Source organism: Scomber scombrus, chromosome 8, assembly GCF_963691925.1.
Source record: "Scomber scombrus chromosome 8, fScoSco1.1, whole genome shotgun sequence".
NCBI classification, from domain to species: domain Eukaryota; kingdom Metazoa; phylum Chordata; class Actinopteri; order Scombriformes; family Scombridae; genus Scomber; species Scomber scombrus.
This window is the reverse complement of record NC_084977.1, coordinates 18,144,489-18,169,961: the sequence shown is the minus strand read 5'-3', so window position 1 is coordinate 18,169,961 and position 25,473 is coordinate 18,144,489. Positions and strand designations below refer to the sequence as shown.

At 38.7% G+C, this 25,473-nt stretch overlaps 3 protein-coding genes across 5 annotated transcripts in view; 1 reads left to right on the top strand and 2 right to left on the bottom strand.

The window, feature by feature from the left end:
- Positions 1 to 12,502, bottom strand: part of xxylt1 (xyloside xylosyltransferase 1) — a 29,923-nt gene extending 17,421 nt beyond the window's left edge. Inside the window, exons 1-3 of the mRNA XM_062424152.1 lie at positions 12,200 to 12,502; positions 10,395 to 11,030; positions 2,101 to 2,248 (exon numbers count right to left, since the gene is read on the bottom strand). Of these exons, the coding sequence (XP_062280136.1) occupies positions 2,101 to 2,248; positions 10,395 to 10,925 (679 nt within the window). The 5' untranslated portion in view covers positions 10,926 to 11,030; positions 12,200 to 12,502. The remainder of the gene's footprint in view (positions 1 to 2,100; positions 2,249 to 10,394; positions 11,031 to 12,199) is intronic.
- Positions 12,503 to 14,487: 1,985 nt separating this feature from the next.
- On the top strand, positions 14,488 to 22,513 carry LOC133984667 (serine/arginine-rich splicing factor 11-like). Of its 3 annotated transcripts, none has more exons than XM_062424113.1 (12): positions 14,488 to 14,829; positions 16,249 to 16,382; positions 18,806 to 18,915; positions 19,731 to 19,820; positions 19,913 to 19,959; positions 20,064 to 20,197; positions 20,377 to 20,458; positions 20,583 to 20,696; positions 20,988 to 21,077; positions 21,254 to 21,325; positions 21,427 to 21,604; positions 21,712 to 22,513. In XM_062424113.1, exons 1-12 carry the CDS (start codon positions 14,708 to 14,710, stop codon positions 21,916 to 21,918), a joined length of 1,380 nt encoding a protein of 459 aa, XP_062280097.1. In that variant the 5' UTR covers positions 14,488 to 14,707; the 3' UTR covers positions 21,919 to 22,513. The 3 variants fall into 3 exon arrangements, with proteins under 3 accessions (XP_062280097.1, XP_062280096.1, XP_062280098.1); XM_062424112.1 differs by having other exon boundaries at positions 21,427 to 21,631; XM_062424114.1 differs by lacking the exons at positions 14,488 to 14,829; positions 16,249 to 16,382 and adding an exon at positions 18,067 to 18,559 and having other exon boundaries at positions 21,427 to 21,631.
- Positions 22,035 to 25,473, bottom strand: part of LOC133984666 (ankyrin repeat domain-containing protein 13C) — a 32,369-nt gene continuing 28,930 nt past the window's right edge. The window contains exon 13 of the mRNA XM_062424111.1: positions 22,035 to 25,373. Coding sequence (XP_062280095.1) covers positions 25,243 to 25,373 — 131 coding nt within the window. The 3' untranslated portion in view covers positions 22,035 to 25,242. The remainder of the gene's footprint in view (positions 25,374 to 25,473) is intronic.

Genomic DNA, 25,473 nt, shown 5'->3' with positions numbered 1-25,473 from the left:
GCCGGTTTAACACTGAACCCAATGTGCAGGCAATTTCTTCTCCTCCTTCCTCCTCTTTTGACAACCACATTAAACTAACTGAAATCACAACATCTCCCACTTCACAAGTTAGAGGATGTTAAATTTTGATCCCTCCCACTCGCAGCTGCTATTTTTATATCTGTGAATATGACTTTTGTTTTCAGTGTGTCATTAATCATAAATGATGTTCCCTATCTGCCATGCTACTTGCTGAATGAAGAGAGTCTTTCAGTTAAATCAAAGACGGGATGATGTGATTGTGTGACTGTGCACCATATAACCCGACATGCTCTGTGAAGACAAGCACATTATGCCCTTTCTAGATAAAAGCCTTCTTTAAATAGAAATGCATGACCACTTGGATGGAGCAGTCAGTTGGCACGTGTGATTGATCAATGAGAATTTCTGCCGCACAACGTGAGACTGTAACAGACCCAGACACACCACCGGTTCATGCAGGAGGAGGCTGCTCTACAGAAAAACACCAAATGATGGGGAAAAAATATTTTGGAGAAAAACACAAATATTGAAAACATGTTTAAAATGTAGTCATCAAACAACTCTGTGTTACTTTTCAGAGATGACAGCTGAGTGAGACAACACACACTCTGAATCTTTTATTTATCATCCGTATCTCTGATCTTTTTCTTCACAATTTCTTCTTCTGCAACTCAATTCATCCTACGTTCCTATGTAATGTAAATAACGTACTTGATGTGCTATAGGAAACATTAAAGAACACCTCGACCACATGGGATGTCAAGCCTACACACACACTATTTTTTATGCTGAAAAAGGTAATGAAATGGAAAAGGTCGGCTTCTGGCTCAAAACGCTGAATCAGATTCTCAGTAATATGAAACCTGTTTGATACATGTTTTTGTTTTAACTGAAGGAAACAGTAAAACATTTTAGTAATATTACCCCCCCCCCCCCCCCATTCTGACATTTCATTCACTGTGCCTAAATCCCTATGAGACTATAACTGGCCAGTTGCCAACTATAAAATTAATCACCAGTTATTTTGATACTGGTTCTAGCTTCACAAATGTGAATATCTTCTTGTTTCTTTAGTCTTCTATGACAGTAAACTGATTTTGGGGTTGTGGACTATTGGTCGGGTCATAGGATGACATTTGAGGATGTCACCTGGGGCTTTGGGAAACAGGGATCAACATTTTCCCACATTCTCTGACATTCTATAGACCAAAAAAATAATTGAGAAATTGAGAAAATAATCAACAGATTAATAGATAGTGAAAATAATAATTAGTTGCAGCCCTAATCTCTCTATAAGTTTTAAAAACAAAAATGTGATGCTGCTAACCGTTCACATCATTCACACTGTGTGCCGTCAGTCACAGTTTGAAAACTGTCCAGTGGGACGGCTTCATGCTGTCTGCAAGACAGAGACTTTAGTGAGTATTGATTCAAACCCCAAAGACTAATGGGTTGGTTGATTTGTGGAGTGATGCCCCATGCTGCATATCCACTGAAGTGAGCCACAACAGTCAACAACAGTGCAGTGCACCAACACAGAGGGCACTAATGTGGACAGCAGCGACAGAGCACATTGTTCCCTCTGAACTCCCCGGGGCCTCCGCAGCAGTGACGTGTTAGAGAGCTGAGCATCGGAGTGAAATAAACACTCACTGTTCTGCCTGAGAATCATCAACATTCAACATATCAACATTGAAGTTTATATAAAAATAGATATTTCTTTGCGTAGACTCCTTTTCTGCCAAAAAGCAAGTAACAGTAAATAATATTAATTAATGAAGGTATTAACATTCTATGTTTAAGGTTTGTTCACATCAGTTTTGCCAATGCTGTTTTTCAGTGGTTTGGGCAACAAAAATTAAATTCCATTTGTTATATTGGCTCCAGAAACATATAATAAAACATAATAAAGTGACTTATATGTATGAATAGTTACCATTTAAGTTTGAAAATAAGTCATAAGAAAAATGTCTTTCAAAGCAACTCACCAACCTCTATTAACATTCACCTATGGACTCTGCAGACATAATTAATGTTAAATAACTGACTAAGAAATGTGAGAAAATGTGCTGTTCTTACTTTCAGGCATGATGTGATGCATGGCTACTGACAGGAAGAAGATGGCGTCGCTGTAGTAAGCTCCAGAGCCGGCGCTGAAGTGCTTCTGCATGGCCTCCACGATAGGGAACAGCTTGTGTGTGAGAGCCACCACATCGTGGAACAACACCTGCACGGAGATCAACACAGTGCGATCATATTAGTGCAGCACAACAACCGCAGTATAGCTGGCGAAATATGGATATAGTAAAAATATCGTTTTATGAGACTATTAATAGATATCCTCTAAACTTTTGATTATTGTAATATGGATTAAAATCGTGTTTAATCTGGTTTAAAATGATGCATCACAGCTAGGTCATATTTCCAAGTGTTTATTAAACTGTTTTAAATAAACAGTGAATGTCTCTACTCGGCTGCTCACGTCAACCTCATTAATAACTGTATTTCTCAAACTTGTCTTCACCAAGTTTCAAGTTTAATTCATTAAAGATTGAAAAGGCAGAGTGCAGCAGCATAATAACACAGTTTTTAAACACTGTATCCTGAAATGTGTCAAACATAACATCAACATTGTAAGCAGAGCATGAATTAAAAAACATGAACGCTCAGATAAATTGTTCATTTATAAAACAATTGAAGAGCATGTCTTTTACTTGTGGACACTATGAAGTCCCTGCACTGACAAGTGAGTAAGTGTGTGTTGAGGCTGCAGGCAGTAAACCATGCAGAGAGGACAAACTGTTCATCACGCCTATCACTCAGTAATGGAAGAGGAGAAGACGGAATGAAGATGATCCTGCAGCATCGTTTTGTAACCCCTCCAGCTCCTCCAGGAAGCCTTTTGTCAGCCCATCACAAACTGTGCTGTCATACTCAAGAATCGGACGAATGAAGGTCAGGTATGTTTGTTTTAGAGTGTCACAAGGGAGACCAGCTCCTTTTGGCATCACTGAGTTAATGGATCTTGATGTGGGTGTCCCATGACAAATTAGATCAGAACTCTGAGCAGTTTAAAAGGTGCAGACTCCACAGATGTTTTGTCCTGAAATGGTTGGAGACAGTGGAGAGGAAATGTTGTCCTCTCTTCTGGCACTGATTACCATATCCATTGTTTTAACTCTGTTTATTACCAGTGAAAACCCCGTTCAACCACAGAATCCAAGACCTTCTGACTGAGGCTAGGTAGAGACCTCATAAGAAGCTCAAGGATTGTAAAAACACCAATGATTATTCCCAAAATATGACTGCATCATAATGAATTAAATCTCCAGAATATTTAGGTATTTGGTCAAAAGTATCACAATATTTGATTCTGTCAGTCATAACCAGCCATTTACTGCATTTTAGGGACACCTATCAGAGGTTTAAGGTGCATCTTTGTAAAAAACATCACCTGGACTTTTTCAAAATATGTGGCCAACAAATTCATTAAGGAGATTCCAACCTGCTTAAATCCTCAACATTAGTGTGTCGCAGTATGTAATGAAATCACTTTTGTCCATTTGAACAATTAAACAACGTTGTGTTTAAAATTTCTTTACTGGTTTCTAGTTGTGACGTGAGCGCACGGAAATTACTTTTTTCAAACAAAACCGACTTAAAGTCAGATGACTGTAAAAATAAGCTGTAAAGATTTAATCATAAACACCATGTGGGCAATTCGAAGGGGACACTTGCCGGCAGACATCTACTGACAACGCGAATACCTTTTTACTCTCCATAGTCGTAGAGAGAACAATATTGTTTTAGGAAAAATAAGATAAACAACATGTTTTATCTTAACATGTTGCCTTGGGTCATTTTAAATGTTTGGACTTTGGATACTTCTTGTGTTCACGTTTCAGGCCCCTCACTGCTGTATGTGTGAGCCTGAAATCGGCACACAGCGCTCTCCGCTTTGATCATGTACAGTAGATATCTCCTCAGATTACTGGAAAAGGATTAAAAAACACAAATACAGTAAGCACAGATTATTATTAAAGCTTTCCTGCAGGAGAAAAAAATAAACGTATCTGTTTAAAACAGTATTTTAGAGGCCTTTTCTGTTTATTACTGGCATCAGTGAGTGTGTATGTCAGAGGCTTCAGATACAACCTGGACAATATGGCCCCCGTATTATAAAAACAGACCCAGGCCTCTCCATGGACAAACATGATCAAATGATCCCTGGCAGATTAAAATAAACCGTGGGTAAAAACCTGTGCTGTCCTGAACTGCTGTTGATGTAATGGCACATAAATCACTGTGTAATATAAGTAATATTTCAAAAAGCCTGATAAATAATGTTCAGTCATTGGAGCTGTAATGGACCATTACATTTCATGTATTTATTGGATTTTCTTAACCTCTCCTAAATAATTTACTGTAGTCATACAAGCTGCATCACAATGCTTATATTATTTATGTTCACTATAACATGGGGGTCTCATTTCCACCTTTTTCTACTCTGGTTTCTCTCTGCAAAATTAAAAAAGAAAAAAAAGCTAATCCTTTGTTTTCATTAAGACAAACCCACAGTCAACCAATACATGCCAACAGACAAACCAAAGAGAGACGATAACGTAGAGTTAGAAGAGAAAAGAAAATCCTGATTCCACATTTTGTAGCGTGTGTATTCCTTGTAGGTTCTTGAATATTTCATAGACATATTTTGAACAATACCATGAATAATTCATGGTGAAAAAGTTCAGTGAAACCATTTTTTATTACTTTTCACAACTGTGTCGCAATAAATAATGCACCAAGGTCTTAGATAAAGTTTAGGTCGATAAGCTTTACATGTGTGTTAATATTGATCACAATTTCCTCAAAAGATTCACACACTTGACATGCTGGTTACAAGGTTACTAACAAGTCGTACTGTTCGTACGGCGGATAATTACTGTAAGAACTAGGTTTTTCACACTGGTACCAGGACAGCTCATCAGTGTGGAAAGTGTACAAGCTTATGTGGAAATGTTTCTGAGGCCTACAAGTCTGATTGACTTCACAGCTATCCTTCAGCCTAACATATACTGGCTAACAACTGTTTCACACATACAGTAGCTATATTGAAATTATTAAAGGTTCAATGTCAAGAATTTGCCAGAATTTTAATTTAAAACACTCAACAGAATATGAAGGAAGATTTTTGACATTATGCTACAAACTTTTATGTATTATTTTGCAACGATATCTTTTTAGGTTGGCATGCTAACCAGCTAGCTCCAGCCCTTACGGTCTCTTAATACCACTTTGAACCTCAGGGTGATAGTCAGTCACTGTAGCGTCCAGTCTGCTCTCAGTCCAACATTAGAGAAAGACTGACCAGTACTGATGGAACCAGGCTGAATACTGCAGTACATTTCCTGTTAATATGTCACTTTAGTCATTTTTAATTTTTTTTTTCCAGGCGAGAAAGTAACCATATAGATTCCCAATATATGTGAGCAGTTTATCCAAATAATGTCTATTTGTAAAGTTGCACCAAAGTTGTCAGAGCACTCGGCTGCTGCTGCTGCTGCAAGAGCTGGCCGAGGAGACATGAGCTGTTCATGTCAGCTGATCCGACGAACGAGTTACACCAACTATGTGAAAGCTGACATGAGCCATTTGGCATCCCAACACAACATAATAAGCTGGACCAATATTAAAACATCCATCAATAAATTAGGGCCAAACTGGATTACTGTGTAGTAAAATGGCTTCAAATTAATTAAAAATTCATGCTGTGTGGCAGGAACTGTTACATTGAATAACTTAAACCTACCAAAGGGGCGTGTGTGTGACTATTTAGTTGTTACTTAGAGTTATGCTGTAATTTATCTCCATTGCGCTTTCTTCTGATATTCTGTCTCCTGTTTGTTTGGATCAGGTGGTCACTTCTTACACATTGAACCTTTAAAACCCATATACATTTTTATCCAGAGACTAAGACTAACTATAATCAAGATCAGCTACAACTACATATTTTTAACCAGGTAAATTTTTCAAGTGTTTTAACCATTGAGCACCAACATGAATACTGTTAAGTATAAATACAACAGCCTTGAAAACTGAGATGCTTCAACACTAAAAGTTCTTGTTATTGTTTTAAATTTAGGATGTGCGGTTAGTAAAGGATAGGTTAGGGACCCACCCTTCCTTAGAAGTCAAACACTGCTAAATAAATCCTCAACCCGAAACACTGGGCTGCTGATTGTTTTAAACAGAATGTTTTAATGTTTAGATAAAGGATGCAGCTAGGTTACAACAACATATTTTGCTTACAGACTCAACCAGACTTTTTAAAGATTGTGGCTTTCTGGACACTGTCCAAGTGTAAATAGTCAAACGGCATTATTTATCCAATAATAATAATAATGTGCTGTTCTGCTTGGTTACACTAATTTGGCATCCAATGGTTTTGGCCAAACAATATTAATAGCTCACAAAAAAACCCTTCAAACAAGCCGCACAAAGTTGATTTTAGACACTGGACATGTTTGGCAGTAGCTGGCAAGTGGTGCTGCTTTTTGAAGAGAGGCCAACACTGAACCTCAAAATGTCCTTTTTTGACTTCTGTGGCTTTCTGCTAAACAGAGGATGGGAAGTCACAAACCTTCAGCCGGTGCACAAAATGACAAATATTACTAGAGAAAGTTGTATATGTACATAACTTTAAAACAATATCTTGTGTTTTATTTAGACATTCGTTTCCCAGTCAAAAACATTTAATGTCAACATTTAATCACCCACAAATTGTATATATCCAGTAATTTTTAAAAGGATGTTGGAAAAAACTAGCTAAGCTAACAAAGTGGTCAGCACATCTGCTCACTAGAGTCTCTCCCTGTTAGCTAGACACCAGTTTTTAGAGAATCTCATTAAAAACAATTTGCTGCTCAAAAAGTGCAGTTTTGAATCCACCCAGCTAACAGCTTTTTCCTTATTGTCAGTGACATGATTTTCACAGACTCTTCAATAAAAAAAAAACCTGCACACAAGAAACTACAAATCAAGTCACATCACTCTGCTTAATTCTCGGTCATTACTACGAGATAACACACTCCTCCAGGCTCAAGTATGTGTCATATGGAGTGTGTGAAGTGTGTGTCAGCAGTAATGAGCACAGCCTCTAGGCACTGCAACTCTGCAGGCTGCTTGTTGCAAACTTCAATTGGTTCAGTGAATTTGTTGGGAAGTGACTGAGGCTAAAATTCTTGCATAACCACTATCTTAGCCTCATGCTTGTCTTAGATAAATAATTAAGAGGAATGTGGCTCGGGATGAGCAGACAAGGACGTCCACATGCTCATACACACCGCCTCAGTAAGACCCTGGGGAGTCCCCACCCATCTGTAACTCTGGTCGGACATCTCTGTGACTCTGTTTGTGTGAATGTGCACATCAGGAAAGAAAGAGGAGACGGTGACTGCACTTTTGTCAATGGTGGCTGCACTCATTTTTTATGATTCATTATGTCAAACCATGTGCAAAACCAGTGGTCTGGAATGATACCATGAGAACGATAAAACCACTGTGTACAGCCTGAAGGTACAAATTGGGCACAGTTTAAATTTAAGGAGCATGAAAACTTTTTTTTTAAGCACAGGATTGTGTAAGAGAGTTATGAAAACCTGTTTCCTGCCAATATGTACAGACTAGTACCAAACTAATACATCAATGTTGCTGATGGTATGGTCCTATTGTAGCTCACAACAGGCATAGGCAAATATTTCTCCACCCTGGACTGCAAAATGTCCATAATAAAAACATGTTTGGGGCTTTTTGTGATTTTCAGTTGTATCTATATTGTTATAGTGTCAAATGTTGAACACGCTCAAGGGTCCAAGACCTGAGGTGAACAGGTCCAAAAACCCAGGCTTTAGTTACTCCTACTTTCTCGTCGTGATGCCACCAATTTGTTCACTCATGCCTACAAATGCTGGCTGGGCTTGGTTGCTAAAGTTGTTGCTAAGATTGTTTCATAGATTGTCCAATCATATATTTTGGATCGTTCGAATCTGTACAGATGTATTTGAGAAGTTCCCATTTTGTGTAAAGAACGAGACAAAGCAGTGAAATCCTACTAGCTACTACAACTGTTTGTTTACTAATTATTAATATTTGATTAATGTACAATTTTGGTTAACTGCTGCATCTAAGATGTTACATAGCCTCCCGCCTCCTCACCTGTAGTCCACCTAACAAAGATCCACCTGTGTGCCGGTGAACAAGTCATGATCTCTGTGTGCCTGCAACATCTGGGCCAGCTGAGAGTTTTTTCAGCTGCTGGGCTTTCGTTAATTGATTGAGGTCTCGCCTTTCACCCAAACATGTTGACACGTTGATTTCACTGGACAAAAATGTTTCATCAGTCAAGAAAGTAGGTCTAACACATTGTGTGTGTGCAGCTGTTTGAAGCAGATTGTCAACAGCATACTAAAATTGTGCTGAATTTTTACTCTTTTCTGAGTGTTTTCTTGTTTTTAGATTAGTTAATAAGTATACATTTAAATTTCCATTTAAATAACAGGTAAATTAGTCTTTAGGAACAAATCTCTAATAAGAGCTAGTATAAGATAAATAAGAAGTTTTCTGACTGTAAATCATTCCAATATGTTTCAGTAGACATTACCCAGAATATTAATGTCCATGATACGTCCACTTTAAAAACAAATATCGACCAATACATCATTATCAGATCTTGTTAACTCCAGTATCGACCGGGCTCTTCTATGTATACATAAATTGCAATACACTGTGAGCACACACAACTAATAAAGAGTGGCACCATAACCATAGGTTGATCTGCACATGAAATATATATATGTATATATTTATATCACATCTTATTATATCAAACTATTTACACTGCATCTACACAGCAACACACTGCTGCTAAATGATACCTTATATGCCTTAAGTGCTTCTGGCCTAACATCAATGAAAATATATTCAAAAACCTTTTCTTGTTTAATCATTCATGATGCCATTAATTATCGACCTCTGCAAGTTGGTATTTTTTGTATATGACACTCAAACATCGAGCTGATACTTTCATGAGTACCTCCTTCTTACTTTTGTGTGTTGGCAAACTTCAAATGTCGCACACAAAGCAAATTATTAGTGTTGGCCCAGTAATACATTACAGAGTTGGGTGGAGGATAATCTCTGCATGCCAGTTTGGTCTCTTTGAGAAAGAGACCTTGTCTGGTCCTGTCCATCACCTGGCAGCACAAAGGATTCATTTTATATTAGTGTGGCAGGTCTTTCAGTACTTCACATTGCACACTTCAGCTGTGCTCTTACAAGAGTCTGAGTACAGAGAATGAAATGAACAGGAACAAATCTGACCCACTGGCTCAGAACTGCCAAGATGCCAAGTTGAGCAATACTCGTCCAAATCCCAAGCAGGCATGGCTTCAGCCTGAGCTAATAAAGAGCTGTAACATCTACACAACATGCTACACATGATGAGATATTCCGGGGAGAAAAAAGACTGGCGGGTGAGGAGGATATGAAGCGGGATAACTAATTTATGAACTAATTTATGATCTTGTGCTCCAGGAGGCATACACAAGAAGGAGAACAGGGTACGACACTACATGAACCGAAGACAGCAACAGAGAGGACATTATGCTTGCTATGGAGCAGAAAGACCACAGTAGGGGAGGGATATCCCCGTTAGAGAGGGATTAGTTTGATAGTCCAACACTGCCCCCATGTGTTGATTTTATAGACCACCTGTAACCACTAATGGCCAATTAATGTGGGTTTGTACCTGAAATTGCAACAAAATGTTTAAATGTGTTTGTTTTATCCTATATTAAAAAATTTAATGTTTTTATAATCTATCAAGAGTTCTGTACAACCAATTTAGAGCTGCAACCACGGCTCGATAAAATAATACACATTAACCAAACACTCAAACAAAAGGGAAAAATCAATGCTGGGCTAATGACAAATTTAGACCTTAAAAATGGAGTCACAGACTGAAAGTAGTTAAATAATAATCAGTGTTTTCCATGTTTAGACTGTTTTAATCAGCCAATCCAAAAAATGCAAAAATAAATATAAAAGTAAACCATCATAAATCGTCTTATAATGCATATTTGTGTCACTACAAAATCTTACTATTTACACCAATTCATTGTTCAGACTGTCCTTGCTTATGATCAATAAATCAAATATTTGTCTCAGTAGCATAAAACCAAACATTTAAATGATATACACACAAAAAAAGGGACATTTCCTGAACTAAATTTCCTTCATACAGTCAAATATTTTGCAGATTCTTTAAACCTCATCGAGACTACTGATGTATTTCTTTGGGTATCCACACCGCCTACCTCATACTTGAACGTCGCATCGAGGAGAAATTCCTGCAGCATCCTCTCTCCCAGTTCTTGGCTGGCCTGATCGCTCACAAAATGAAGCACCAGCACCTCTCCCTCCAGGAAGCGACTGTGCTTCACCATAGACAACATGGCCACCCTGAACTTGTCCTGCAGGCTACGGCTTTTGTCCACCTTGGTGAACATCATGAGTGCATGGTAGCGTGGCTCAATGGCCTCGCTGTCCCCTTTACTAAAACCATCACTCTCTCCTTCTACATCCTGGTCTCCCCCTGCTTGCTCCTCAGATCCAGCTGGGTGTGAGAGCCTGGTGTCCACAGTTAGGTCTGCATCATTTCTGTTGCTGTTGTGGCTCGCCTGGGTCTGCTTGATCCTCTTTGTGGTGCTGGAGAAGTTCTGCTTCTCTGAGCCAAAGTAGTAAAAAGCTACAACAGCAAGCGCAGCAGCCAGGAGCAGCACAAACTGATAGGACCTGAAAGTACTGACCCTACCCATGATTCTGGCTACCAGTCTCAGGATGCCCATATCTTCCTGTTTGTGTCATGAGAATGGAGGTGTAAATGGGAAAACTTTCACCATTTTGTGTCCCTCCAGTTCAGAGTAACTTTAACATTAGTGGCCAACATGTACCTGCAAAAGAAAGAGGACTCATTTTAGACCAAGTTTTGGGTGAAAGATAAAAACCTACATTGAGGAAACCGTCTGCGGTCACATGACACTAACGTTATACTTCCCTCCCTGTAATACCCAACTCCGGTACAAACAAATGTAGCCATTTGAATTAGTCTCTTTTTTAATTAAGGGGGAAATACTTGTATATAATAAATAATAATAAAAAATAAATATAAAAACTTGCATGTTGTTAAATCTCTCCTTTTTTTTAATGAGTTTTTAAACTAGTCCAAAGGTCACCAAGAAATGTAGAGAAATATGACATTGATTAATTATCTATTCCAGCACAGCCACTCTTTAAACAAAACATGTACAGATGTAAATTAGATACCTGTACACATGCACTCCTTTGTATGTTAGTTTTTATATCATTATTGGTGGTAAATTGACAAATATGAAAGCTTTTAGAGGTCAGGTTGGAGCTCATTAATGGAGTAGAGTGACAGGCAATTCACTCTTATTTGAAATAGTATCAGTGTTTTGTTGTATTTAAGTCCCCATTCTTATTTTTGGTTCAGTTTGCACTAATGTAATTTTGTTTACAAATTATAAGATTGCAACTAATGATTACTGTCACTATTGGTTAATTGTTTAGTCCACAAAATTAAAAAAGAAAACTAAAAAGGTCATGTTTTATCTAACCAACAACGAAAGATCCAAATATATTCAAAGTACAATTATGTCTAACAGAGAAAAGCAGCCACTCTCAACATTTTGTCATTTAACACCTTGGGACCATGTTGAAAAAAACACGGGTTCTCACTTAAACATTTGCTTGGTATGTTTGGTAAATTAATAAATATAACAAATCATATCAAATCTTGTAATGATAGTTTAGGTACTTCTTTTAAAGCCTAGCAAATAACTCGTTTGCCTCCAAACTGTTCTCCAAAGTTGCGGTTGAAAATACTTTATGATGTCTTTATTGTGCTGTTTGCAATAAAACTTACAATAAAAAGTTACTCATTTCCGACAGCTCTGCAGTTAAACAGTGTTTTCTTCAAATACATGTAGCACAAACTTTCATGGCTGCACCATGAACAGAGAAAAGCCCATAAATACGTCTATGCATTAATGCATAGCAAATATAATATATATATATATAATAACATAAAAAGAGGACTTACTTGTGTCATGAAGCTCTCTGCAGATCCATCCTGACAGCCTGTTTGGGGGATTTGACTGCAACGAGTGACTCAAGTTTAAGAGGCAGTGTGTTTTAATAATACTACAACAGCTATGGCGAAATTCACAGAATCAAAATATCCGTACTAACAAAAATTCACACTGCAGCAACCTGTTGACACGCTGGCTACGAGGGATGCTAGCAAGCAGCGGCTTTAGCGCCTAGATGTGGGTCGCCCAGTTGCCCTCCGTTGACCCGAGCGCGAAGCTAAGCTCCGTTTGTTTGATTAAAAACGTCTAATGTAAATTTGCAAACCCGCTTGCGTCTTATAACTACCGCTGCGTTTGCATAATTGTTATTTCGAGAGGAAAATAAAAGGTATAAAGATTTTCTGGAGAAGCCGCTAGCTAAAAGCGTAGCAACAAAATACTGTGACGTAACCTTGACCACACCCACCCCTGTTCAGAGTCATGATGCCTTCAATGACTGTTGGGCAATACAAAACTTCAGGTTGCATTTAATGATGCTTTCAGAATCGTGCTAAAACTTACTAGATGGACGAGTGCTAGACATATGTTTGTTTCTAACAATGTCCCCGCCTTTCATGGTTTGGTTAAATGAATTAAAAAAATGAAGTCTACACAAAGTGACACAAAATACCCCTATTTATTCTTCTTGTTAAAGCATAGATTCACATGTTTTCAAGTCAGTCTTATATGCCCATATGAACACTGACAATCATTATCTTACATTTACACAACTGTGATCTGTTAGGGAGAATCGTCAATGCTTAACCTCATTAGTGGAGAAAGAGCCCAGGAGCCCGTGATGTCTTATGCTGAAAATGTTTATTGAAGCTTGGCCAAGGAGAATCCAAGTATGATAAATACACCCAACTGATGCACGATGCCACCACAATTCTGACGAAACTGTCCTCCGTTGAGAGTCTTTAAACCTTCACAGATAGTACCACGAATACTCTGTGCCCATAAATGGTCATACTCAATGCATCTACAGTAATGGAATTTGCTGATTGGTTTGTAATTCTACAAAAAAGGAAACACAGTTACCCATCTGTGGGTTTAGGGAGTCAGACAGTCATATCCTCTGACCTTGGGTGCCACAGCAATGCTGCACTACCGTTATCAAAGTGACTCCTGCTTTCCCCAAAACACCAGACAACTGCCTTCCCTGTCTCACGGAGAAAAACAATATGTTTCTCTGCCAAAATGATAGTGCAGCCTTTATTGTGAACTCAAGGCCAATGCTTGACCCTAAATATGGACAATTTCCTAACAAGATCTTTGATCAAACATGGCACATTAGATTAATGCAACTTGTTATTACCAACTGCACACTGCATATATTGTTTACTCCTGGTCAGTATTTTGCACATTTCATCTAATTCTCTTCAGTTTAAAATTCAAACCTGTAGCAACATGTACAATATATTTTTCATAATCTGTAAAAGCAAGAAAAAAGTTTGCACACTGCAGCCCCAATGCTGGTAGATTTAAAAGGATACCACAAGTGACATTTTGAACTCAATGCTCTTCTTCTGACTCATTTTTCTTGCTTTTACTAACACAGAAAGATAAAATATAAAAAGATTTGATTAGACATTATAAAAAATATTATACAAATGTCAGTCACTGGACTTTTAAAAGCTTTTTAAACTAAGGCACTGATTCAGCTGATCTGTGGGGGAATTTGTTTTAAAGTTGGATGACTGAAGCTTCATATTAACTTCAAATAGATACATTAAATACATGTTTGCACAGAGGAAGGGTTGTGGACTCTAGCCCTCATCACTGCATCAGACAGGTTCCTTATGGGGGGATTTTCGAATGGCCAGTATTAACAGTATGAATGATTATGTCAAGAAAAGGAAAAAAATCCATGTTCATTTGCGTACCTATTGAAGCCCATTTCCGCTAATGTGATGAGAAAAAAAGTCTTCTAATTCAATAAAACTAGAAACTTTCTCAAAATAATGAGATACTAATAAGTTATAAGATAAGTCATTATTTTGAGATAGTATCTAATTTTTCTGAGATAGCATCTAATTATTCTGAGATAGTATCTCATTATTTTGAAATAGTTCCTCATTTTATTGACTTACAGGATGTTTTTTCCCCATCACATTGGAGGAAATGGGCTTCGATACGTACCATTCATTTTAAGACGGTGTTGAATATTTGGGAACCCGCCCTTTAAGTCGGACGCATTGTTTTTTCGTCCAGTGAAACTCATAACAACGAGTTTACTAACAGCACGCGAACGCCGCTTCTCTGTCACGACATTATCGGTAGCAGCATTGTTGCTCTCTGCTCGCGGCCGTCGTCCTCCTGTCCATTGCATGAGCTAACCACTCGGTTTATACAACAAAAATGCTAGATTTTGTATTTGCCTAATGTTGTTTTCCTCGTAAACGTTACCTTAGCTGGTCTTTTTTGTTTTAATTTCGGGCACAAGCTAACTTAGCTAGCTTGATTAGCACTCGCGCAAAATGAACTCCAACACGCACGTCATCCAGGTGACAAATGTCTCGCCGAGCACGACGTCCGAGCAGATGAGGACTCTGTTTGGATTCCTCGGAAACATAGAGGAGCTCAAACTGTTTCCACCTGAGTGAGTATTCTGGATAATATATTGGTGAAACGTGTCTTTTTCCTGCCGAGCTAACGTAGGCTCACCGTGAGGCCTTTGCGGTCGAGCAGGCCTCATGGCTCGGTATGCTAATGCTAACCATTGCCCGCGTCTTTAGGATCGTAGTAGCAGTCACTCCCCTTAATGGAGCCACACGAGGGACCCATATTGACCCCTTTTATCCTGTTGTGTGGTTTTGTTCGAGTGATTTAACCCATATTTTAATCCCCTCTCTTAACACACGTCAGGATGTAATCAGAGCTGTAAACAACTAGCATTAATCGTTTAGTTTGACTCAAAAACTGTTCGACGAAATAGCTGTTAAATTTAGTGTTTAGATTAGTTATATAAGTCAAATAACACGAGTAAATCTTGCACACTGATGTTGGTTTGTTCTAGCTCCTCCGTTGTGTGGATTTGCTTCTTTTCAGGGTTATCATTCACGACACTGTAAATCACACATAGCAGTACTATTACTCGATTAATCAACACAGAAATTTGCTCGGCTGTCCATCAATATTCAATATTTTATGTCAGCAATCGATGAAAATGCCATATGTTCTCTGGATTGCAGTTTGTCAAGTGAGGATTAGTTGCAAATCTTCTAGTTTTGTTATTGTAAATTACATATGTTTAATTTTGAGGGTTTGGTTAGATAATACTAGTACTATTAAGACCTCACAATTGACTTTGGGAGATTGCAGTGTGTGTTTCTCACCTTTCTGACATTTTAAACCATGTGTCTCCATCAATTATTCAAGCTATAATCTGTAGAAATATCTAAATTGATTGTTGCACTTTAAAATTAGCATATTTTGGGGTTTTGGACTGCTTGTTAGATAATCTAGCTGAATTAAGAGATCGTTTTGAACACTGGAAAAATGTGATTGGTATTTGTTACTCATTACATATTCATATTCACATTTCATATACATTAAACAACTAGTCGAGTATTGGGGGGAAATTGTCATGATGTTAATTGCTAATTGGAATAAACAGACATTATTACAAACATTGACTATAGTCGGAAATAATTGTTTTCTGCTTTTGTATTTTCTTCAATCGAATAAGACCTGGCCACTCTGCAGGTAGGAAATGTCATAGGCTGCTTCTTGGGCAAAATAAAAACAGTTCAGGCAACCAGTGGGAAGACAATAGATGGTCAAAGCATTAGTGTCATGCTAGTGTATACTATGCTGAAGCTGTTATTACTACAAGACATTGTTTGATCTTAAAAAGATACATTTTGGACTAAGCAGAGGATGGGGGAAGCAGGAGAGACTGGATTGTAATCCATTATTACATCTGTTGCCCCTCAGGACACAGACTAACAGTTTGAAGAAGGCATGTAGACTGTCCTTGTTTGTATTCTTTGCACAACATATCTGTATTTTCTTCCAGTGACTCTCCCTTGCCTGTGACTTCACGTGTCTGTTTTGTAAAGTTCCTTGAGTCTGAGTCGGTGGGAGTTTCCCAACACTTGACGAACACCGTCTTCGTGGACAGAGCCTTGATCGTGGTCCCTTTTGCTGAAGGTGGGTGTCTGTTTTGTTCTCGTCTCGCTCACATGGCTATCTCTGAACATGCATCACAATGTGTAGGTGTATTTTATAGCATTACAAAACGCTATCTGAGCCATTGTGAGTTTTTCTGACCAAGCAGAATTAGCTAAGCTTTCCAATGCTTGGCATTTCTAGGTATGTAAAAGGGAAATGTACATTTGTGTCCATGTCTTGCAATCTAGCTGTAAACTTCTCTCTCTGTTATTTGTGTTGTGGTTTTCATAGTGGACAAGTCATTTGCAGAGAGCCCCTTCCTTGCTGGCTGAAAGTGATCCTCTGCTGCCATCAGGAGATTAGAAAAAATAATGGCACCAGGCTCGCAAGCCCCTTCTCTCTCTTGTTCTGCAGTAAAATATTAACTTTTTTATTTTATTTTTTCTCTCTATTCAAGGCATCATTAAAAAAAAAAAAAAGAAGCCACACAACTTTTTAAGCAAAATGAAGGGGTGGGGGAGAGGGTGCAGGGCAATCTCAATTCCTCACATGTTAAAAAGATTTTTTAAATGTATTTCAATCAGTAGGCATGCACCAAACTAGGGATGCCCCGAGCTGAAGGGCTGGATCAGTATTTTTTAATTGATTGTTAAGCCTGAACCAATTCCTGATCCCTAGTTTATTTTTTAACTTATTGACAATTGCAGTCACTATTTTCTGTTTATTTTCACACTGTCTGCATGTATCAGCAAGCAGGTAAAACAAATACGTTAGTGATATTTCATAGGTGTAATACAACTACAGTGAGGGAGAACAAGTAGACTCCTACACCCACACAGCTCGGAGGAGAGGTCTCATGAGCCAAATAAATGAAAGCATCTGTGAGTAAAATTTAGCTGAGTAAGGACACTCTGCAGCTGTCCTTTTTATAAAGGAAAATATGAAAAGTGGATCAGGACTTGGTTCTGGCAAATTCCTAACTAATTAAATGGCTCGTATCAGGAGCACAAAATAAAAGTGATCGGGACATCCCTACACCAAGCACAAAGCATGCAAGGTAGATGAACTGATCAGCTGTGCATGCTTAAAATGGTTTTGAAGGTGTGTGCCATCATCTACAGTTAATTTCAGCAGATTTTGTGGAAGTTAATGAATATATGAATTGATTATTCATCTTTGGTAAGCGCACAAACTGCCTTTGGCTTTTACTTGCTTCATGTGCCAAAGCCTTATAGTATTTTACACTGTGCATTTGTATTCCCAAATTGTCACTAACACCAGAGATAAAAGTAGACGTAAGCCTCTGCTTGATGTTGCAGTAAAAATGCTTTTTTTTTCTTTTCTTTTTTTTTAAATTGACCCTCTCCACACATGACTCTGCAAGAGTTGAGTGAATCTCACGTTAACAGTGGTGTTTCTTTTGTTGTTGTGTTTTACAGTTCTTTTTCCTGGTTCAGCCAGCCCTATATACCAGGCCCTGCTGAAAATGCCACCAACAGTTTTGTCTTCTGCAGCCTTATCCTGTTTCTCAAGTGTCCTTTCTGTTGTGTGTGTGTGTGTGTGCGTGTGTGTGTGCGTGCGCGTGTCTCTCTTTCTCTCCCTCTCTCTCTCTCTCTCCCTCCCTCTCTCTCTCTCCTTTTTAAAATATGAAAATGTCAGTTTAAAAATAGCCTGTTTTCAGATTGCACAACCATGGATCATCATCTCCATAAGAGTTTCCCTTTGATTTTACTGTTTGGTTTTTCTTCAGCTTTGGGCACATTTTTCATGATTTTTATCACGGCTTTTGCTGGCAATAGCCCATAACTGTTTAATTCAATTAATCTTTGACATTGTTTAGTGTTTTTAGTGGCATATGTTGGCTAAAACCTAGCAGTACTGTATTGGTTAGCAGTACTATGTACGGTTGCCAAGTAAGTTTTTCTTTTTTTGTGGTGGGATTGTACAAATTAGCCAATAGTCCAGAAAAGGTAATATGACTGAACCTTTTCTGTTTTTGTATTGGTAATGGTAAGTGATGTTGAAATGTACCCTTCTGTCTACACCCCAATCATGAACTTGTTTTCTGTATCTCAATGTTTTTGTGTGCTTTATAGCGAAGCAGCCGGCGCGAGTCGCTTGTTCATAAAACATCTATTGAAAGTTGAGAGCACATCCCACGGGACAACCGGCTGTGCTTGCTTACGTTTGGTTCATGACTTAAAAAACAAGTACAGGTGATAAAATCTTGGCAGTGTTGACCACAGTGTGTATTGTGACTTTTAAACTCATAGCTGCTAATCCTACAATCATACTTTCACAAAAAAAGTCAGGGATCAAGATTTACAGACAAGACAAAAAGTGGATTTTTATTAGTTTTTGTTACAGAGTAGATAGACTGAGGTGGCTTGTCTGCAAGTCTTGTCTGAGTGTTGTCGACGTTTGCTTCGGGCATGTACTGAAATGCTACTGTTTCTCTCCAGGAGTCATTCCTGATGAATCTAAAGCTATGTCGCTGCTGGCTCCAGCCAATGCCGTGGCAGGAATGATGCCAGGGGGAGGCCTTCTTCCAACACCCAATCCTTTGGCGTCGGTGAGTTTGTCTCGTAGGATCTCATGTTCTTTTGTGTTCATCTGGTTCTCTTTTTGGCAAGGGTCTTTGTTCTTATGTAATGTGTTTGGGCGTAGCATTTTCTGATACAGCTTTGAACTGTGTAATTACTAGGAGTAACATGTTATTGACAAGGAGTCTATTAAATACTGAATGATAATGTTTGCCCCTACCAGAAATGACTGTTAGGACTGAAAAGTTTTGCACAATCATTCATTTAATGGGGAATCTACTAACACTTATTTTAAAAGTAGACGGCCTGATGATGGGCTATTTAAGACATTTAACTTTCACGTTTGGGAAACAATGGAGCACAAGAACATTTTCAGAAAGTAAAAGATGGTTAAGAGCAGCCTTGCTTTTGTCAAATGTGGTCTAGCAAGTCGAAGATTCCTCCTCTCATATAAAAACAGCCACACTGACACACAAAGAACTTTTTCAAAAAGCACAACAGATCATTAGTCAACTGTGCGGTTCATTAATCTCTGCAGTCTATCTAAAAGGGGCTCTGTGGAGTTTTATTTTAAACAAATGTTATGTTTATATTGAAAGTTAAAACACCTGCATAGTTTCCATTAACGTTTACTAGCTTGCAGTCTTCTTCTCTGCCTTTTATGGCGCAACGTACGTTTCTCATCACAGCCATCTGTAGATCACTTGAGTAATGTGAAACCATTGACAGGACAAATATTCATGAGCAAAACAGGGACACACTCATACCAAACAGCTCAATTGAGCTACTAGAGGTCAGAAACTCCTCAGGACAACTTTTTAAGTGTCTGTGTCTGACGTTTCAGATGGGAGGAACACCATTCGGAGGTCTTGGAGCTCCCAACATGGAGCAGATGGCTGCCATGGGAATGCCAGGACCTAACATGAACCCCCAAGTGAGGACTTGATCAGTTGCATTAACTATCACAGCATTTTCAAGCCAAATTCCTTTCTGGTGATGATAATACTCTCCTCTTTCCTCTTTCAGGCGCTTTCTGCAGACTTCTTGAAGCTCATGCAGTCCATGGACCCCAAGTAAGAAACCTATACATCATCTCATCTGGGGTATACAATCCTGTGGGCTTAAGAGTTTTATTTATTTATTTGAGAGGCATCTAAATAATTGATGGCACTTGCAGATTGAATCCATTAGCGGCCGGACTCAACTTGAATCCAGGATTGAAGACCGACGCCTCCAACAAGGAGATTGAAGAGGCCATGAAGAGAGTCCGAGAGGCCCAGTCGCTCATTTCTGCAGCCATTGAACCTGGAAGTGAGTACTGTTAACAGGACATATTCAACATTTTATGTTAAATGATTTGACATCTAGACGTATAATTCACAGTGAGAGGAATGTTGTTCAGTCAGTTGTGCAATATTGGTTCCATAACGTGAGCAATAAGTCTTCACTACCTGGTTAATATTTGACTTAATGTCAATTTGTTTCTGCAGATAAGAAAGACGACAAGCGCAAACATTCCCGATCTCGTTCACGGTCTCGACGCAGACGCTCCAGATCTCGCTCAAGACACAGGTGAAAATAACTTCCTCCTTACTGGTGACATCAGATGTGTTTGTCTTGATGTAAAACATGATTATTTAAAAAGCTGTTTCTGGCAGTAATTGAATAAAAATGTGCTGTATCTTGATTTTGGCAGGCGATCAAAAAGCAGGTCTCGGCGGAGGTCCCATTCCAGGAGTAGGAGGAGGTCCAAGAGCCCACGAAGGAGGAGGTCCCACTCCCGAGATAGAAGCCGCCGCAGCAGATCTAGGTCAGCGTCTCTACTGTCCTCAGAGCAAAAAATAGCTGACTTTTCTTTTTTGTTTTTGTAGGGGGGACTCGCTATCTGCATTTGTTGCAGATTCTGCAGAAATAGACATATAGTTGAATTATAATAAAAAGTATATTCCCTCATGGTGCTGCTGTGTTTCAGAATACACTAAGCTTTGCAAAAAACATGCACACATAACCCCTGCCAGTCTTGTACTGTCTCGCCTCCTGTTTCCTGTGTAGTGCTGCTCTGTTTCCTGATGTTGTTGATCTCACTTGTGACATGAAACAGGGACAGGAGAAAGGAAGAAAAGTCTAAGAAAAGGTCAAAGACGCCTCCCAAGAGCTACAGCAGCGCCAGGAGGTCTCGAAGCATTAGCCGGTGAGTGTCATCATAATGAAATACAGGGATATACATGACTCATACCACAGTCAGTGCAATACTCCACTTTATTCACAAGAGCTAATCAAATAAAATTGTAGCAGACCAATTTTAATAAAATGAAAATTGTTAATTGCCTTTTTGTTAGAATTAAACTTAATCATTTTGTGTCTCAGGAGGCACAGGCGAAGCCGCAGTGCTTCTCGGTCCCCCAGGAGGAAGGTGTCTAGGTCTCCATCGCCCAGACGGTGAGTTGTCACACGGGAAGCATCTTCTGTTCAACATACCGCTGAATACAATTTATTGGAGCACCGTAACTAAAGATAATATGTATTTGTCATATGTGCAGCCACAAGAAGGAGAAAAAGAAGGACAAGGAACGGGAAAAGGACCGTGATAGAGAGAGGAGGGAGGACAGGGACCGGAGCAGAGACGAGAGAGAACGCTCCACCAGCAAGAAAAAAAAGAGCAAAGACAAAGAACGAGAACGCGATCGCAAGTCTGACAGTGAGAAAGGAGATGTGAAGGTTCGTTCAGTCTTTGAACACGACCCAGTAGGTGGATACACACAGCTTGTCCTATACTCAACCTGCAGTTCTCTGTTCATCCACTAACCATCTTATGTTTGTGACAGGTGACCCGGGATTACGATGAGGAGGAACAAGGTTATGACAGCGAAAAAGAAGGAGAGGAGGAAGATGACGAGAGGAAGAGCGACTCTGACTCTGCCTCGTCCCCCAAAGGCCAGGAGGAGATGGAGAGAGCCGAGGGCCAAATCCCCAAAAAGTCCAAACTGAATGGAGACGACCACCATCAGGAAGACATGGAGATGAGCGATTAAGAACATCCCGAACCAGAAGCGTTATCTTTCCACTGTTCTCTTTTATATTTTTAATATAGGCCACAAAATGTCTGTGCCTGATCACTCAAAGTAAAAAAAAAAAGATTTGTTGTCTTAACTGTAGAAATGTGGGGGGGAGGGGGGTGTAGAAGGAAAGCAGTCCAGTAATTTTTGTAAAGATGTGACGAAACAAGGACTAAAATATGAGTAACATGAGATATGGTTTTAAATTGTCATTGCTGTACTTTTTTTTTTTTTTTTAAGATCCTCATTTTCTTTTTGTTGCCTTTGTGTTCAAATGTTATTTTCCTGACCGTAGAATACGCAGCAGTTTCCAATGAAATGCTGTCTTTGTAAATATTTTACTGGTCAGGATCGAGTCCTTTCCTCACTCAGACTGTCACCGCCCAACACCAGCTTCATGTTTATTTTTGTTAGGTTGCTGAAACAGTTGTCCTGCACCCAGTTGTGTTGCAGCTGTCCTTCCTACTTACAACCCTTTGTAAGTGTACACTGTAGATTGAGATGTGTTGTTGCAATGCTTTGTCTGCAATAGGTTTTCCAAAGGAAACTAATAAAATTGGGTCAAACTGTCTACTTATGTCTAGTTACTGAAAGAAAATGTCAAAGGTTAGGTCCACTTCTTTTCATGTGTGTCTTACAATAACAGGTGCCCATCAGCAACATTGAAAGAGGTTTTCCTTGCTGCAATCATTCCTTCTGTTCATAATGGCAATTGTTAAAGATCCCTTCAACTGTGCTTATGTGAGTGATAGGGGCCAAAATCCACAGTGTGTCCACACAGCTAATATGTGCAGAAATGCATATAAAAGTTCATCTGTCTTAAGTCTGAGTTTGTCAAATCAGGTGGATATCTGCCACATTTAGTATTTTTAGCATCAAATTCCTTCTCTGACAGTGTTGAGCTGCAGTGGAATTATAATTACGAGAGGGATCTCGCCACTAAAAGAATAATGTTGAAAACATACTAACTAGATTTTACTAATTTGGACGACTGAAGCTTTATGTTAGCTTCAGATAAACTTCAAAACATTTTTGCTCAGAAGGCTGCTTGTGGATTTTGGTCAAAATCACTCACATTGTAGTATTAACAGGAAATGATTATGGCCAATTGCGGCTAGCTGTAGCATCATATTTCATGGGCATTTTTTTTTCACAAGATGTATCTTTTCCTTTAATGAGAAGGCTTATTTCACCAGTAAACAGTCTGCGTGTAAGAAACACAGAGTCCAAACTCCTTTTAAGATGTGTGGAATTTTTATTATAGTATATTTTATATGAAAATAGTGTTGCAGACTCGTACTACAGTTTTTGCTGTACAAATGACATGTAGATGGATTAATAATTATTTACAAGAAACATGTAATATTAAAGTACCTGAAATCAAGGAGCATAAATAAAACGTAAAGCAAGTCACTGAAGAGTCACACTTCCAGTGGCTACACTGGCTTGTACTGAGGGTGAGTGCTAGGTTGGATCAGACGGATGGACGAACTATCGCGAGGTTAGGGTTGTGATTGTGTTAAGATCATGGTAAATGTATCGCGAGAGTTTCGTAAATTGTCCCTCCAGCTGATTCAATCTAGCACCAACCATTACTGAGAAAATGAAATGGTTAACTGGTGGGTTGATACTGTATATGGATATAAATAAGCAAAGTGGGTGCTGAATAACACAAACATAGCCACCACCAACAATTAGAGCTCATGACCCATAGCAGCAGCTGTGAAGACTCGTGAAATACATCCTGGCCTTAAAGATAACTTTTTTAGGAACCTTGGTGCTTTATGCTTTTCCCAATCTGGAAATCATTGTCTCTTTAACACATCTGGAGGAGGATCATAAGATTTGTCAGATACAGTAAAGGGAAAAAATGACAGGAGAACTAAGAGAGAATTTCTTTCTTTAAAAACAACACAGGTCTATGTACAGAATTAGCAACTGCCACCATGTTACAATAAATTCTGAAATTAACTCATGTGATGCTACTTTTTTTTTTTTCATCCACAACTCCATTGTCCATTTGTAGAGAACATCTTTAACTCATTGACACAAACAATAATAAAAGTAAAAGACAAAAGCAAAAACATGTATTTACATACTGTGCAGGGGAAAAGCCTGGTTTTCTTTGCGTGTAAAAATGGCATGAATGTTGTAATCATTCAAATTCCCTAACATTTACTCACTATACAACCCAGAGTTTTCACTTCTTTTAGCAGGATTGTACAGTTGTTTTTTTAAACACAGTTTACAAAGGTGAAGTAAGAAGCAAAAGATTTAGACACTCAAACAAACAAAGGGACTTTGTGGTACCATACAAATCTGCAGCATTTATAGCGTTGCCTCAAAGTAACTATAATATTTCAAATGTAGGACTAAAGGTTGAGTTATCACAAAGTGAGTGTCTACAAGCTCGGCTGAATGTAGAGTAGCTGTAGTGGATCTAAATAGTGCCAAAAAGTTCAGTGATGCTACTCCGTGCCCATGAAAATCAGAGTTACAAACACACACTCATATGATTTTATAATGTGCAGATTTAAAGTGGAATTCAATGAAAACTGATTTTTAGGTTGTTCATCTACAAAAGCAGCAAATTCACAAAACATTTACCAAAACGGATTTTCTGTTTAGTGCATTTTAAAGGACTTTTTTTTTTTTAATCAATGCTGAGTACATTTTAGGGATCATTTTCTAAATTTCATGTCAAAGAATTGAAGTAACTGTGAAAAAGTATAGATTCATATGCACCTGTGTAACAGGTGTGTGTTCGATTATGTACAATTTTACGTCTTACTGACTTTAAATCTTTTGCATCGAGTTTTTTTTTCTGCAGAAAATTTCTTTACGCAGGAAAAAGAACCTAAAAAGTAAGTTTTAGTGGAATTCCTCTGCAACATCTCACACAGTAATGTCAGTGCTTTACTACAAGTCAGTTAAACACAGTCCCTTTATGAACATAACTTACATACTTAAATACAGAGCATCAGCTGAACCGGTTGTCTTTTCTCCACTTACACCGTGACTGCTGTTGCTCATTTAACTTCAATGCCCTTTCACCGATGGGATGTTCAGAATCTTCGTAACACTTTGTTAATGCAAAGAGATGTCCACATCTCTGCCACTTTTGTCATGTTCACCAGCTCTGATCGTCACGTGTGTATTCAGGGTAAATCCATAACCTGGCAAGAAATGATCACCACTGTTTTGATCTTAGTTTTTTTCCTTGGGCATTGAACGTTTGTTTTGTAGCATTATGTTGCCTTTTTTGCTTGCTGCTTCCTGTTGGATCTTCATCTTGAGAGGTTAAAGGTCAGGGAAGCGGCTGGGGTCCTCTTTGTAATCGTTGGGAATTGTAAATATGGATTCGTCAAACTTGTCGTAGCGAAACTCCTGAAATGTCACTGTGGCCGTGATCGTAGGAAAGACGGGGATGTCTGCAGGGAGAAGCATAAGCAGAACTGGTGGTTATGTTTTCAAATATCTTAGAGGCATACTTGTTTGAGTTTGATTTCTACATTATTTATATTTTAAGTG